This window comes from Gallus gallus, chromosome 7, assembly GCF_016699485.2.
Source record: "Gallus gallus isolate bGalGal1 chromosome 7, bGalGal1.mat.broiler.GRCg7b, whole genome shotgun sequence".
NCBI lineage: Eukaryota > Metazoa > Chordata > Aves > Galliformes > Phasianidae > Gallus > Gallus gallus.
The window spans coordinates 16481406-16497703 of record NC_052538.1 but is presented as its reverse complement, the minus strand read 5'-3'; the positions used below and the strand labels follow the sequence as shown (position 1 = coordinate 16497703).

Below are 16298 nucleotides of genomic sequence, written 5' to 3'. Positions count from 1 at the left end.
CTGCAGTACAAACGCACACTGTTAGTGCAGAGCCAGACCAACATTGAGCAGCAGTGCTGACTCAGAAGTCAGCACCTACCTCCTCCCCACCTCTTGTTCCTGTTCCCATCTGATCCCCCATTTGGCCAACACAAACTGACCCAAAGACCAGCCAGAATGTGCAAAAGCTAGGCCAACAAACACACATTTACCACTGCATCATGGTAAAGCCATTTGGGTAACATCTACCTCCATAACTTCAGGTTGAGAGTTTTGGGGGCAAACATTGCTCAGGGATACACTTTTGTTAATTTATTTGTTGTTAAGTTCTCTCTGTTTGTCAACACACAAAGACCACTCATCTGGATTCAGATTAGTTCTTTGAAGTACAGAGTACAACGAGATCTTTCAGATTTTTTGGCTTTCTGCCTCGAACTCTTCCCTTTAGAAACAGCATGCCTTGGAGGGACAAGCTCTGGGAAGAAGCAAGGCAGGCTTGCCAGACTGCAGTAAAGAGTCCTGATAAGAAATTATGCTTTCCATTCTCTTCCTTTTAAAAGTTGACTAACAATTCAGCATTTAATGAAGTATTTAAAATATGATCACACTTCAGTACTTTTTGTTTGGCTGAATAGGCTCCTCACTGATTGCAGATAATATCCATCAGCAAGCAGGCACAATTCTTCTCTAGGGCATGAACAGTTACGGGAAGCTGGGCTGTTTCCATCTCAGTGGTCACATACACACTGCAGACCAGGAAAGTGCACTTCACCTGAGTCTGGCAGTATCCTCTGGGGAACACTGAGGATACAATTGTATTGTAATACCCAAGGTACACGAAGAGGTGAAAAACAACTGCAGAACAGCAGAGGACAGTACCTTGTTTGTTCAACACCCTCTCCCCACTTCTATAATGCCTAATCAAAGCCCACTAGACTTTTTATTTGAGCCACGTGTTCTCCTCTGGCCTCAAATATAGCTTTGGTTTGAGTGAAGTCTCCTCTCTTTCTAGCAGCTTGAGTTTATAATCATAAAATCTTTAAGGCTGGAAAAGACATCTAAGATCCTCTAGTCCAACCAGTCACTTACCACCAATATTGCCCACTGAACCATGTCCCTAAGCACTACATCTATCCTTTCCTTAAGCACCTTTAGGGACAGTGACTCCACCACAGCCCCTGGGCTGCCTGTTCTGATACCTCACCACACTTTCTGAGAAGAAACTTATCCTAATACCCAACCTGAACCTCCCTGGTGCAACTTAAGGCCATTCCCTCTCATCCTATTGCTGTTAGCTGGGAGAAGCAGCTGATCCCCACCTCACCACAACCTCCTTTCAGGTGATTATAGAGAGCAACAAGGCTTCCCCTGAACTTCCCCTTCTCCGAACTGAATGATCCCCATTCCCTCAGCCTCTCTCTCTTCTAGTTGAGGTATTTGTAAACTAAGGGCAACAAAGAGGACTTTGTATTCTGGGGATGTAAAGCCAGGCTTCCTGGTAGCTACAAAGTAAACTTAAGACTGAAAGCTGTCCCCAGAATCTTCATTTGAGCATTCCCAAACCACACGTTACATAGCCATGAAATGTTTTTCTCTTGATTTTTGTCATCTTCACTCCGTCAGATGTTTCCATCCACTTACAGGCCACCAAAGCAGTGAGCTCATCTTGTATGGAAAAAGGTAGTGCCTGCTTTTTGACATGGGCAGCAGCCCCAGCAGCAAGAGGCAACCAGGAGCAGCTGCTATGTGCGTCTCCCTGCTGGCCTAAAGCCTTCATCACAGGCATTGCCCTCAGACAATAACGTCTGGCCCCACACCGGCTCTGCAGGAAGCTTAGCCCTCTCAATGACAGCAGGCTTAAGGTAATTTAGCTGTAAGGTCTATCAGTGACCACATGCAGAAATAACTTTTTGAAGACATACAACAGAGCCAATTTGAGCAGATTCTTAGGGGACCACAAATGTATCTTTGTACTTGATGCAAAGGCTACTTTGGTAAATCCCAAGCACTTGCTTCAAAGCTGAAAAGACTGCAGGAGTATTTTAAAGGAAAGTCCTCAAGAATTTACTGTAAGCAATTGCATTTTGCCAGCTTATTAGTTTATTTCTGAAAACACTGAAGTCTTTTTTTTTTTTTTTTTTTTCCTTTCTAGAAAGAACGAACTTGGGCCCAAATTGCTAGGGGGTAGTGAGAAATAAAAGGAAATCCCATCTTACATGAGAAAGTGTCATGTGAGCTTCAAAGCAGCACTCTCAATTGAGAATTTAGCACCAGCATCTCTGAATGACTGCTAAGCAAGTATTGCCCAAAAAGTGACTTTACCAAGAGTAGATATGATTACGGAAGGAAGACAACAAGAATGCTAGTAAATGCAAATGAATTGGGCTGCAATGTATCTACAAATCTACAAGTACAATCTCTGTGTCATTTCCAGACAGCTGTGCACCTTGTTTTCAACAGCACGGAAACATCTGAGCATCTTAATAACAAAGCAATTATAACAACGGGTGGAGAAGCAAGCACTTCTTATGTAATCTTCCCATATTGAATTACAGGAAAAATACTTACCCAATGCTCTTTGGATATTGAGAATAGGCCAAGTTTTATGTGAAAATTAGCAGTATGACCACAGACGGTGCGCTAGTTCAGGGCTTAAAGTTGGCTATTTTCAAGCATCTGCCCTCTTGCAGTTGTGCTTAGGGTATTCAGGAACAACTCAAAGCACTTATCTGCATCTAGATTGTCTGATCACTTACACTGACTCACATGGTTACTGCAAAATAAACCATAGCTTATAACGTACGTGCGTTTGTAGAGGTAGTTAAGCAGCAAAGGAAACCTGCGAAAAACCTATTCATAGAAAGACAACAGGACCCCAGATTTCTTCTCTAGGGAGAGAGTCAGGGCAAAACTTGTTAACAGCCTTCTAGAAAAGAATTTCCTTAGCTTCTAAGGCTTGACAATCCCAGCCTGGTCTTGGGAACATCCTAATGCCAAGGCCTGGAGAGCACCGTGCCGAGCACTGCCGCCTGTAAGCCTGAAGCTGGTCACCACAGAAGAGAGGAGGGGGACGGGATGCTGATAGTCGCATTTGGATACCATGGAATCCTTTCATAAAATTCTTCCTCCTTCAGAAACTTATTTATTCACTCACCTATGGTTCTGCAACAGTACCCTTCCTTATCTGCACTGGTTAAGAGAGTTTATATGATAGGTATTTTTGACAGTACCTTTTGTGTGGTGATGCGTACACTGGAGTCGGTGTTGCAAAGCCCACCTCTGCTGCACCTTGTCTACATCCCATGGTTCTGTAGCTGAAACATGGACACCTGGTACTGGCACTTCAAACACCTATAGGTACAACTGTACCCTTCCCAACACTGCACCTAGCAGAAGACAATAAACAAAGCTAACACAGCCAGCTTGCAGAATATCAAACCAAAGCTTCAGCAATAACTACGTACGTTCAAGCCCTGTGAAAGGAACTGACCTTGTCCGCAAGCAAAATAAATGCTACCAATACTGAAATTCACCTCATTAAAGCAAAAAAAAAAAAAAAAAAAAAAAAAAAGAGAGAGAGAGAGAAATAAAAGTTCAAATTCTATTGCACTGAATTCAGTGGAATTCAGAATAACTCCAACTGATTACTTCTGAAATGGCAGCAGTGCTGTGTCTCCCCTGAAAGCAGGGAGATCCTACATGCATACACCTGGTCTCTGGTATATCAGCTTGGGGATTGACTCAGTCACAGAGGAACTTACAAGTTAACCACCCAGGCTGAAGAAAAATAACAATGAGAATATAATATAACAAACAAACAGATCACTATTTTAACGTAGTGTCTTTGATTGCTTTACCTGGAAGATAATTATCAAGTCTTGTTCATTTGTCTCACACACTAGTTAGAAGTGTGCCTGCTATACACAAAATCTTATGATGTATTTTACATTTCCATAGATTCACAACTGCTAACAGCAGGTGGTGAAAATGTTAAAAATAGGGTGTAAGAGCTACGGTCCTATTTGATCTGAGAATACTCACACACTCCTGTGGACCCGTACAGCCTGTCTTACATTCTCAGTCACTACAACACTATACAGGTGCACCATGTGGTACTGGTAAGGAACAAAAAAAAACCCCAACAGTTCTCCACACACACAAGCAAACATAAATGCTGTTTTTCTTAGGAAGCTGTTAAAGCAGGCTGCCCTGAATAAATAAGCTCTTTCTGATATGCAATCTGCGGCACCTGTTGGTTATTCAGTGCATAATTGGTTTGGCAGGTGAGGGGAATGCAAAACTGATTGCTGCAACACAAAGGGGGAGCTCTGGAGATAAGTTAAGACTATGACCCAGGTTTCTGTAAAATGTTCTATGCTTACTGAGTTCCCATTTGTGATCACACCATATCCCACCTGTACAAACATCTGTACAAACAATTTAAACATTATCCAAAAATAATAATAATAATAATAAAAAAGTGTTGAATGTAGTGCATTATCTCTCTTGGTAGAAACCCAAAAGTTTATTTGTTCTCTATTTCTTCTCTATTTCACCTCTGCCATAGCATTTTCCCTTTCCTGGTCCTCTGTCACAGGCTGTGACAGGTAAGCACTCACCTTGCGGAGCTCTTCAGCTACTGCAGATATTTCTCTCCCTGCTCTGTTTTCGTGCTTCTCTCTCTGTAATTTGTAGATTCTTCCCTATATCTTTTCCAGATTGCATTCAGCAGTTTGTCATTTCTTTTAGCTTTGTGGCCAGCGTTTCATTCCTATGCTTGTGGGGATCTCAGTCTGGCTGTGTTTTCTATTTCTCTGGCTCACAATGAGAAGGAATTTCTTCTCCCAAATATTTGAGCAAATTCTTATTTTAAGACTGGAATGTTGCCAGGGTGGCTTCCATACAAATACGTGCTATTGCCATTTGACTTTATTAACAACAACAACAAAAATAAACAACAAAAAAAAGGTATTTGGTGATAACTCTTAACTCCTCCAGCTATAGGTGAAGACTTAGTTCAGCCCTAATAGCTTGCCATTTTGAGGTTGAACTGAAACAGGGCAGAGTCACGCATGTTGTGCTCTTGCATCATTTTTATGCCAATACTGGCATTTTACTTGCCTAAGAGTTGTGTAACCACGCGGGGGAATGAGGCTGTATACGTCCCGAGTAAACAAGCTCCTGCCCAGCGGTCACAGAGCGCACAGTGCTCCTGAAGGGATGGACCACAGCACAGAGCACACAGTCACATTCCCAACAGCAACACAAGAGGAGCACAGATTGCGAGCTGGGAACTACTCATCCTCCCGGCAGCGTGGCGGAGGCAAAACAGCTCTCACTGACACAAAGCTCGAGTTCTGCCGTTGATGTCAAAGCCGCTCTCTGCAAAGAGCGAAATTTCGGCCAAGCGCGAAGTGCCACCTAGCGCCGGGCTGGCCACCGGCTGGGAGGCACAGGGAAGGGTGAAGCTGTTGGAAAGACAAGCAGGTGAAACGCCCTGGTAAGGACGGCAGGGAACACCTTTGCTGTCACCTTGCTGTGCAGCATGCCCTTCCGTAAGGCACACAGCCCAGGCTGCCTGGGGCACAGCGCTCAGCTGGAAGCATGGCTCCTGCACCAAGCTGAGCAGTTCTCAGCATGGGGAAACTGCTCACCTGGCTCACCTGCCTGGTGCCAAACCAAACTCTCCTGGAGAAGATTGCTCATTGTATCGTGTGCTTGCACTTGTATCAACAGTTGTTTGCAGCTTGGAAGAAACATCTGCAATTTTCACCACTGCTACACCAGTGCCCAGCAGTATGTGGGGAGAATGAGCCTGCAGAAAGGCGCGTGGGCATCTCCTCACAGCACACACCTTGACTTCTACCTGTAAAATCAATGATAACACAACAAAAAACAAGAACCCATTTGGAAAGCACATAGATGAAGGCACAGCAGCAGCCCTGCAGCACAGCTGAGAATACGCTGTGTATCCAAAGGACGCCAGCAGCAGGAGCTCTACACGTGCTCACACGAAGGTCCCCAGCTTTCAGAAGGAGCCCAAGCTACTGGCAAGGAGGGGATGTTAAAGCTGCTATTTAAATGGGGAGAATGATAAAAGTGAACACTTGTCCTCATGTAACCACAACGCCCCATCAGGAGGCCCGTGGTCCCACAGACAGAACACTTTTGCTTTGCAGTGATGAGCTGCGGCCCAGCTGCAGGGAGCAGCAGCAGTTCCTGTTGCAGCGAGGGGACCAGCAGCAAGGAGCCCTGTTACCACAGCCCCTGCCTCTGCCCTGATCTCAGGGGCTGCTGGCAGACAATTCTTTGCTATTCTGTTGCACTCTTGACAAAAAAAGAAAAGAAAAAAAAAGGATCAGTTCCGTATTCCAAATGAGGAAGGTATGTAGGCAGCTTATAACTCAGCAAGCCTGAAAAAATAACTGCTATTTGAGGAAGAAAAATAAAAGAATGGTATAAACAGAGAGGAAAACATAAGAAAATTAAAAAGTGGCATATTGTAATGGAGTAGAAGGTGTGTCTACTGCATAGGCAGCATTTGTGATAGGTTTCTGATTTAGATTTGTCACGTAGCTTCTGTGGAAGCTGCATGTTAAGCCACAGATGTGTTTTAAGATTGAAGTAGCAGTTACCTACTACTTCTCTGAAGTACCACTCTCCCTCCGCTGTGACGTTTTCGTTCAGTAGACACTTCCCACTGCCAACCTCCTTTCCCTGTTTTGTTTGGTTGGGTTTGGTTCTTTTTGGACTGCCAATGGACAGCATTAGCAGCAGCCACAGAACATGTTTGCTGATCTAATCCAACTATCTTCCTGGCAGTCATCCTTTCTTCAAGATCACCTCTGCACCTGGGCTGCCGTTGACATGTGTGTTGCGAGCCTCACTGTGAATGCGGGAGGAAAAGATTACAGGACCATAACTGTTCCAAACAACTGTGCTGTAGCTCTGCTGAAATAAATAGCCTTAGGCATCAAAAAAAAAAAAAAATTAACATTTAAATGTGTTATCACCAGCTATGAAAGAACAGAATAAACTTGTAGCTTTTTCTTTTTCTTTTTTTTTAATTTGATAAATTATATTGATCTCTCCATCCATTAGGAAGGAATTCACGCTCTGTCAGAGCTGAAGGATTGACACAGCTGTCACATTTCCTATCCCATAAAGCTGCTGCCTCATGGCCTGTGGTGCTGTAAGGCAGACAAGAGGCATTTGGCCTCAATGGGGGAAGTCATGACAGGGTTGCATAGCATGGGGCTGTGGAAAGGAAGAGAGCACCAACATGGTCAGGCTGCTGCTGCCTGGACAGAGGAAGGTTGTGCTAGAGGACTTCCTGAACACCAGCCAGGCGATGGGAGGGGAATACCAAATAAACACCTCCTGAGACATAGGGCAGCATTACTGATTTCTTTCAGGGGTTACAGAAAGACGAGGTGCACCTGATGGAGTTAAGCACCAACAAACTGCTCCATCCTCCTACAGCATGCACTGCCCCAAGGTGTCTTTTAAATCTGTACTCGAGTTGGGTACAATCTCTGTGCTGAGAGGCTTTTACTGCTCCACATCAGTGACAGAAATTATTTCTATCACTACAGAACCTACTGCCTGGAGACAAAGTGCCATTCTGTTGCTTTTATGCTTCACCAAAGTTTAAGATCAGCGGTCTGTATGTGTGGAGACGTTCACACAATGAGCTGCACAGATACCACAAAGGCATAATAAGCAGCAAGTTACAGAAGAGGTTTCCGAGGCCCCTATCTGCTCCGCAAAATGTTTCTGGTGACATCTCTGCAAGAGGGAGCGGAGCACAGGCACAGCTGTTTGCAGACAGCAGATAACGCCCACGGGGAGAAACAGCTTGGTTTATAACAAAACAACTTCTTTGGCTTTGAAGCTGGCAAGGGTGTGTATGCACCAGCCCCTCTCCGCTTGGCAGAGCAAGCAGAACCTCTCCAGAGGGTTACAGTGTCCTATCTGACAAGTTAAAGGATAAGCTCTCTTAAAAGCGTAAAACACAGTTTCATTATGTATGAAATAACATTTATAGGCACTCTAAGGGTGCAACTGAAAATGAAACATCTTGGTATGAAGCTCACATCATGTTAGGTATTTGGTTGCTTTTCAGAGAACTGTACCATAGCTGAAGCAGCTGTTAGGAATCACTTGTTATAATTGCAATCAGACAGAGAAAACCCTACCCCGAATGGTTCTGTTTCATTAGCTAAGCTAAAAAATACATAGTTGTTGTATAGGCATCTGTGGAACAACATTTAGCACTAAACTGATAATAGATTGGCCAGGACCAATTTGCTAATAGCAACGCACAGTGCAGCCAGACTGTAGCAGGGCAGGATGGCTGCGGGAGCTGCTGAGCCACTTCGAGGAGCCTGGTGCTGGACCCTTCCTGCAGCTGGAGAGCATTTACAAGTGTTACAAAGTATTCTGGTTTTTGTTTTGTTTTCTTTTTTTTTAAAGCACCAGTTTTGTTTGTTTGTTTGTTTGTTTTTAGTTAAATGGAGGAAGGACTATGCTGTGGTTATGGCTCAGCTCAGTTCCTTCTTCCAGAAGTCAAGCAAAACCCAGAAAGAGGCACATTTCCTTTGACTGAACCCAGAAGAGGTGGTCCTGCTAGCTGACCCTTGGGTTCATGCCTCTGGATCCTGGCTCAGGGCTGCTGCAGCCAAGCTCAGCCTGCAGAACTGGCTCCTCCACAGCCCATGTGCCTGCAGGCTTCACCTCCCTTCATGGTCCTGCTACCCACAGAGCCCAGGCACCGGTGGGCCTCTGAATACAGGGCTGTCTGTGGCCTCTGGAGAACCCAGAAACCTCTGTCCCAGCCAGTCTGTAAACTGGAACACCAGCAAGTGGTCCTCGTGGCTGCCAAAGGATCCACAGCTGCGTAAGAACAAACCTGCTGCTTACGCCTGACAAGGTCAATGAGTTTCTGCATGGAGCTTTTTAGATCAGGGTTTTAAATGACCTTTCTAATTTTGGAGGAGACACCAGAACTGTGGCCTGAATTGGAGCTTCTTTGGACTTCTATCAAAGAGTCTTCCTAGGTTGAACCTGATTCAAATCTCCTGAAACATCTGAAGTCCAAAACCAAGAACAGGGCTCTAAAACCAAAAGAAAGGTTTCATTCGTTTGTAAATACATGATATACTCTGGAAGCCTCTTGCCAACAGTGGAGATAACAAAACTGTGGTCAACACCAAGCGCTACATTTTCCATATCATCTCCTCATGGCAAGCATTAGGTTGGCCTGGCCAAGAACCAGAACGTAGAGATTTTGCCCACCAAATGACAACTAAGGCAAGGTCTACGTACAAGCACAGCATCACTGGCCACACTTCTTACCTAATATTCTTTATGCCAAACTAAACTCTGGCTTCTCTTTCCTTGCAAACACCCGACCTTCCCCACGTGGAAACCCAAAGCCCCAAGGCGAGGTGCAGGCAGGCGAGGAGCTGTGCTGCTGCCGCACACCCATCCAGGCTCACACCATGCTCTCAATGCAATAGGTCGCACCAGCAAGTAAATAAAAGTAAAATTTATTTGGCATAGGATAGAAAAATAAGGAGAAAAAAAAAATCACATACAAGATAAATGTTAAGCAGAAAAACATTCACAGAACTCGATTAATATTTTATAAAAGTTCCAACTGTAAGCGCCTGAAAAAACCGTGTTACTTTCTGCTCAGTCTGCGTTGGAAGTTATGTTTCTCTTTCATAGTCCTGTGTGCCTTTGAGTCCAAACTTAGAGTGCCTTCTTATCACGTACGAGTTTATGCTACAGAACCTGTATCGCAAACCTGTATCGCAAACTACATAGCGTCAGCACACCAACATGCCGCTCCCTTGCCCAGCACGTACAGCCCTCCTGGTTTCCTTCAGCGCTCCCTGCACTGCCATGCCCTGTTCATAACTGCTAGCAGTGCCACCAGGCAGGCTGAGTAACCCAGCATTGTTCCCTTAGGGACATACAGAGCTTTCTATGAGCCACCCTTCGTGTGTTACTGAGCACCTCCAGTACGAGATTCTCCTTATTTTCTGGCGAGTACAATCTGAAAGGTTGAAGTTCATCCAAGATGAACTGTACAGGCTCAAAGTACCACAGTAACAGGCTGTGTGCACTGACAGACAGCGTTCACAACCTCACACTCACACAGCTCACACCTGGCTCTGCGCTTCCATACGAATGCCCACATTCAGCCAACTGGGTTATCCTCCATGGGTGCACCTCTCCCCAGCTCCCCAATCCTGGCAGCCAACATTCTGCTTGAAACAACCCCATCTGATCACCCGGCTCCACTTTTTGCATCCAAGGGTAAATGCACCCTTCCAATTTTTGTATTTCTGCACAGAAAAAATGTTCTGCAAACTATGTGAACCATGACAGCAGCTCTGTTCTCCGGCAGAGACCTACTTGTACAAATGATATGTAAAAGCAGTCAGTGCTGCAAGGACAAACTGCTGCCGTCTTTTCAAAATGGCAACAGAAGCAACTTCTCTAATAGCTCAGTCTTGCAGAAAAGAACAACTTCTATGACTCTTTTAGTGTTGGGAAATGGTGGCTTCTCAACGAGAACCTTGCAACCTTATTCAAGAAGTGGTTCATTTACAGAAATACATGCTTCCTGCGCCACAAGCTGAGCTTCCTTCAACAACTCTGAACACAAATCACTGGGACCTCTTCCCCCTGCAGCTGCTGCACCAAGTCAGAGCAGACAGCATGTGTTTCCTTACAGAAATACTGAGCAGAAATTACTACAGAAGTTATTCCCATTTTATTTACTTTGTCAAATTAAACAAAAATGAACATTCATGGCCATTGTCACGCAATGCAAGTCTCAGTGATGACATAAAAAAGCTCTGAGGTGTGAATGTTATTAAGACAATGCCATTAAAACAAAATCAGTAACTGTCAGACGCAAGCAGTGAACCCAGCTTAGTCCTTTAACACTGTGCAAGCATGCTGAAGGCAACTGGGCTGTCTGGAGAAGGGGAGGTTTCCAGAGCAATGTCAGCAATGGCACCGGTGCCACCACATCTCACCTGGAGGCTGACCCACGCCTCTCCTCACATTCAACTCGCTCAAGTTAGCAGACTGAGCACACGACAGCAGCAGGACTTGGTGCAGCACTGTGTAACACTGCTGCACCAAGTGCTATTTACGTTGGGACGTGCAAGAACGACGACTTCATTTGTCTTGTGAAACAGAAAATTTGACAAAAAAAGTCATAAGGCACCACCGGATCAACCTGTTCTGTATTCTTCTTTTGCTTTTTAAGACTTCATAGTGAAATAAATACCATAATACTGATCATACTGTAAAAAGCTGCTGATACGTGAAGCGATATATGGAAGATAAAATGCTGCATTGTTCTGAATTATGCTAGGGAATTTTATCGCAAAAGATATAAATAGTTGAGTTGTTGCCAGGTGAAAAAATACCTCTTTCTGCATTTTCAAGGTACTTTACATACATGCCAAACAGCTGTTCTGAGGAGGTTTCTACAGTACAAGGAAGCGCTGAAACCAACAGGCAGCTTGGGTTCTTCGGCTCGTTAACTGAGGGCCTTCTATGTAGCACATTTTAAGTGAGACTGAAGCTGACTTGCTAAGTCCCTGGTTAAAGTCCAGTCTTTCTGGTCAGCAAACCTTACCAAAAAGATTAAATACGAGAAATTCTGAATGGTGCAGAGGGGTGGCAGAACAATATGCAGCATTTTACTTGAAGTAAAACAGTCATACTGGAAGCAGGTAAGTTACAAGACACAGTATGGCTCTTGGATTGTACTTTTTCTAGTTTTTTTGGCTGCATAGCTGTTTGGATATTAAGGATTTGGCCGGTCAATGTATCGAAAATATTGTATTCTTAAATTCAGTATGTTGCTCCTCAAAGTTGTAAGTGCTTCAGTTTAATAACACGAATACAATAATTTATCCTTTAAGTTATTATCCTAAAAATCTTATTTGGACTTCTATTCACATAACAATACGCCAAAGAGACAGGCACTTTGCATAGTGCATACGTTTAAGTGACATCCATAAAATATATAGAAATTCAGTATTGCTACGCTTGATCCCAAGGTGCACCTGTCACATGGAGGTCCCATTAATATTTAAGAAACTCTTACAGCCACGACCCTGCAACTTGATGTAGATACATCCCTGCGCCTGCGCACTCAATTGCAGGTTCGAGACCATAGATAGTAACTGAAAATAAGTCATTAGATACAAAAAAATGTAAAAACCTGTATGTAATCAAATGCTATCACAGCTAACAAGATTTTGTAAACAAATACCAAAAAGGCCAAGAAGTTGATGTGGCCACACCCAGCTCTGCCTTGTGCTCCTCATGGTGACTGCCCCAGTGGTGGGACAGAGGCAGTCTGCCCCTCCAAGCCCACTGATGGGCAAGAAGCCCCACATGCAGACGTTGCAGTGGGGTTCAAACTGTCTTCAGCTACATTCCCTGCATTTTCTAGGGCTAACCTCGTTCTAGCCTCAGCTTAGGATCACATCTCTCACACTAGAGAAACACTTTCTTAACCAACATGACCTGTTTTTCCTTTTTTTTTTTTTCTTTTTACCCAGTGAAACAGGGCTGCTGGTACAGGCTTTGTAGGGGTCCCAAGAAGCATGCTGTAGAAATGCTGTTGAGGAGACGGGAAATTTTTCAGGGTTAAACTTCAGAAGTCCAATTAACAGAGAGCTATTATTTGGCAATATTCAAAAATTCAGCATTAAAACCTTCCTCTAATTTTCAAAGGCATTTTACATGCATTTGGATCCTTCTACAAAACACACTCATTCAACAAACGCTTTTCTCAAACACAAAATTCAAAAGCCATTAAACATATAAACCAATTGTCACAACAACAGAATACTTTTCGCTTTCTTCTATGAGCATAAACCTTGTGGCTCTCTGCTGAGGCTCCCTTCAGTGGAGGTTGAAAGAATAGGCTTCACGGTAAACTCAGAAGGCCAAATCTTCTCATCCTCTTGAACCAGTGCAGACAGCAAATTTTGGAGCTCGTGCTCCCACTTGAACACACAAACCCCAGACCTCCTTCACGACATCAAAAAGCTTCCACCTATGCACATTTTTTACCTCAGCTGCTCTGCTGTTACATGAGTCAACTACAATCTCTCTGCGACTGTCACCTAAGCCTCAGGAAGCTTTTTAAATTAAAACCCCATCATTTAATTGTACCAAAGAAACAAATGGAAAGCAGTCTGTGGAGCACTGGTGTTAGAAATGTTTTACAGAAAGAAAAATGACAATAACTGCTGCATTTCCACTAAGACTACTTTTGGAGAACTCTTTGCAGGTAGTCTCAGGAGTGCACTGCAATAACCCAGGACACAGATGACTGTAGGATGGTTCACATCAAAGTAGAAAAGCATTAAGTGATTAAAACCGTAATGTTATTACAAAACAAGGAAAAAAGTTGTAAAAAAAGATATTTTTATGCTGCCGAATTCTTCACTTGTGCTCTTTGGAAGATTCTCTGCAGATAAAAATAAGGCCAGACACACTCCATCCTCAGGACAGGACGTGCTATCTACAGTATAAAACAAAATTACTTGGCTAAGCTGAGGTGAAAAGATTGAAGATAAACTTTCGGTCCCGTGTAGTAGGACTATGGCTCGCAGAAGCAGATGGACCAGGTCAGGCAAGCAAAGAAGCTCCAGGGGATTCTCAGCTATACAGTATTCCCTGGCAGTTGGTTTATAAACAGCAAACAGATTGTACTTGATTGTTCAAATAATACAGCCACTGTACCCCACATGAATGAAACAGCTTTGTTCCAGCTCTCGTTAAATTCAAAGCCAGACCTCTGCGGAACTCTCAAGAGGACAGGGCTGGACCTGGTAAGCATGACGCATGTATGTCGGGCATGGTCCGTAAAATGCATTTCAGGACAGCCTGCAGTTTAAGCAAACAAAATTTATAGCTTTGAGCAACTATAGTTCATAAGCTTTGTCTATTACTTTTGTAATAGACTAAAGTTTATTCCAGCTGACAAGCCAAAAGTGGAAATAGAGCAAAACAGACAACTTTCCAACGATGTGGGCAGGAGAGCTGACTCGAAGGAAACCTTGTAGAACAGATGTTGCCCAAAAATGGGCCAGAACCCACTTCACCTTGGTATAGGTGGAAGCGGGGGGACACCTCTTTCTTTTCGAGCAGAGCCTCCTGAAAAAAAGAAGAAAGTTTTCCGTTACTCTTGGGTTCTTTTTATAGTGGGAGTTTACATCCAAGCCAGAAGATCTACTCATTTCCTTGCCTAACCATTTAGAAAAGATCTTTCTAGAGTTTCTGGTTAGTTTACTAAACAACGCAAGAACTTCAAACAACATAAAATTAAGTTTGTAACTACTGTTATCTCCAAATGCCTAGGATCTATTAGCATTTCAGTCCTTTGCTCCCTTTTCAAAACAGATCAGTCCCTCTTACTATATGAACACATATGGTCTCAGTGCTACTTGCAACATGTGTACATTTCAATGAATGCAGCAAGCTCGAGTAGTAATGTTTCAAAGCTCTTCATGTATTGCCCAAAATGAAGATTTTCATTCAAAACTGATTTCTTTGACTCCCTTTTTGGGGTAATAGGAATGGGAAGAAAGGTAAGAACCAAAGAGAAGGGTCAGAGACTAACAGGAATTTCTGCTCCACACCAAAACCTCGTAATTTGGAAACAGGACAGACAGAGAAACATGTGAGTGTACAGATGATTACAGGATAACTATGAGCACTGATGTGACCTATTGTGAAAGAATTGAATTAATCCTTGGGTGTACCAGGCCAAATGGCACTAACTAATGGAATGCCTGAGACCTCAACTGGAACAGCATGTAACACTGATCAGAAAAGATGAAGTCAAGCTGAAATGTATACAGCAGCAACATCGATGATCAGAGAAACAGAATTTAGCTTGGAAGAAGAGCGTAATACTTCCTGGTTTAATGAGCTCAGCAAATTAAAAGCTGAGAGGAGGGTATTACTTGTCTTAAAAAATATATATATAGCAGGGGCTTAACACACAAACAAGGAAGAATAGCTAAAACTCAAGGATGATTTTGGTACACAAATAAATGAGTCATGCATAGTTTTAGATGGGGAATGAGAAAGAAGTCCTAGAAGAGTGTTCCAAGAGGAGTAACAGGGACAAAACCAGACAAAAATCAAAGGTGAAGCTGGGATTTTGCACCTCTGGCTGCCTGTAGCAGAAGGGGGCTGAATATTATGGCCAAAGCAGTATCTTACAATACAGGTTACAACTTAGGAAGAAAACAATCCTCCTCCCATCCCACTCCACAGTGCAAGTTTAAAGGGGCTTGTGCCTGAGAACCTGTGTTTAGCATTTTCTGCATGGTGGAGAGGAGAAAAGCACTTGGAGAAGTTCTGAGACCTCAGGAGCCAATCTCTTCCCCATCCACGCTGTTTCTAGGAAGATATGCTGAAATCCCAGCACCAGAGGTGGAACAAACTTACCTCGGTTTTCATTTCTTGCTAGTTTACTGGGGTAACTTCTATTCACAGGTACATATGGCTCTGGAGGTGGCAAATCAGATATAGGATGGAAAGAAAATCTGCTTTCCCACTCATCTGAAAGAACAACAAAAACACACAAAACCAACAAAACAAAAGACACAAAAAGATGTGTTTTACTGGTTAGTTGTGTGATACAGCTTCAGAAAAATCAACTGATACTAATATCGAATTTCTTCCATGTTTTCTATTGCAAAATGCTCTGGTAGCTGAATACTGAACCAGCATCCTATTAGGTTATTTGTTGGGATCCAGTTTTAATATGTTTATTCCCAATGGTTACAACGAGAAACCAGCATGTAAAGGCACTGCAGGGTCTGAACTGTGCAAACCACTTAGGGAAAAAAGATACGTTTGAAACCCATCTGCCTTATCTGAAGTGCAAAGATGATTCAAAAGTGCGAGTTACAGTTTAACTTTCTGCTTGCTTTTCCTAACTTCATAAATGTCAGAAATACCAACTTCAGCCGTCCATAATTAGTCAAAAGATTTATCTTTTTGCAAATAGATAACAACTCAAAAGAAAAACATAATGAATCTTAGCTATCTTGAATCTCACCTTTTCAATAACACCAGCAAGAAGAGAGAAACTTGACATCTTCAGCAGCATTCTGACAATCTCTTCCCTCCTCTGTCTTTCAGCTTTCAGTTTTTGAGTCATCATCTAACTTGTTCTGACCTAAAAGGAGCCTTAGTGTAGCTATGGCTTGAATTCACATTGCAGCCAGAACAAGCCCATTAAGACTTCTTCATGC

The 16298-nt window shown here is 43.3% G+C and overlaps 1 protein-coding gene across 6 annotated transcripts in view; it reads right to left on the bottom strand.

The window, feature by feature from the left end:
- Positions 1-9514: 9514 nt before the first annotated feature.
- The window catches only part of WIPF1 (WAS/WASL interacting protein family member 1), a 53751-nt gene continuing 46967 nt past the window's right edge, over positions 9515-16298 (bottom strand). For all 6 annotated transcript variants that reach the window (XM_025152191.3, NM_001012917.2, XM_015289443.4 and 3 more), the window contains 2 exons: positions 15487-15600; positions 9515-14184 (listed from right to left, as the gene is read on the bottom strand). In XM_025152191.3, coding sequence (XP_025007959.2) covers positions 14129-14184; positions 15487-15600 — 170 coding nt within the window. In that variant the 3' untranslated portion in view covers positions 9515-14128. The remainder of the gene's footprint in view (positions 14185-15486; positions 15601-16298) is intronic.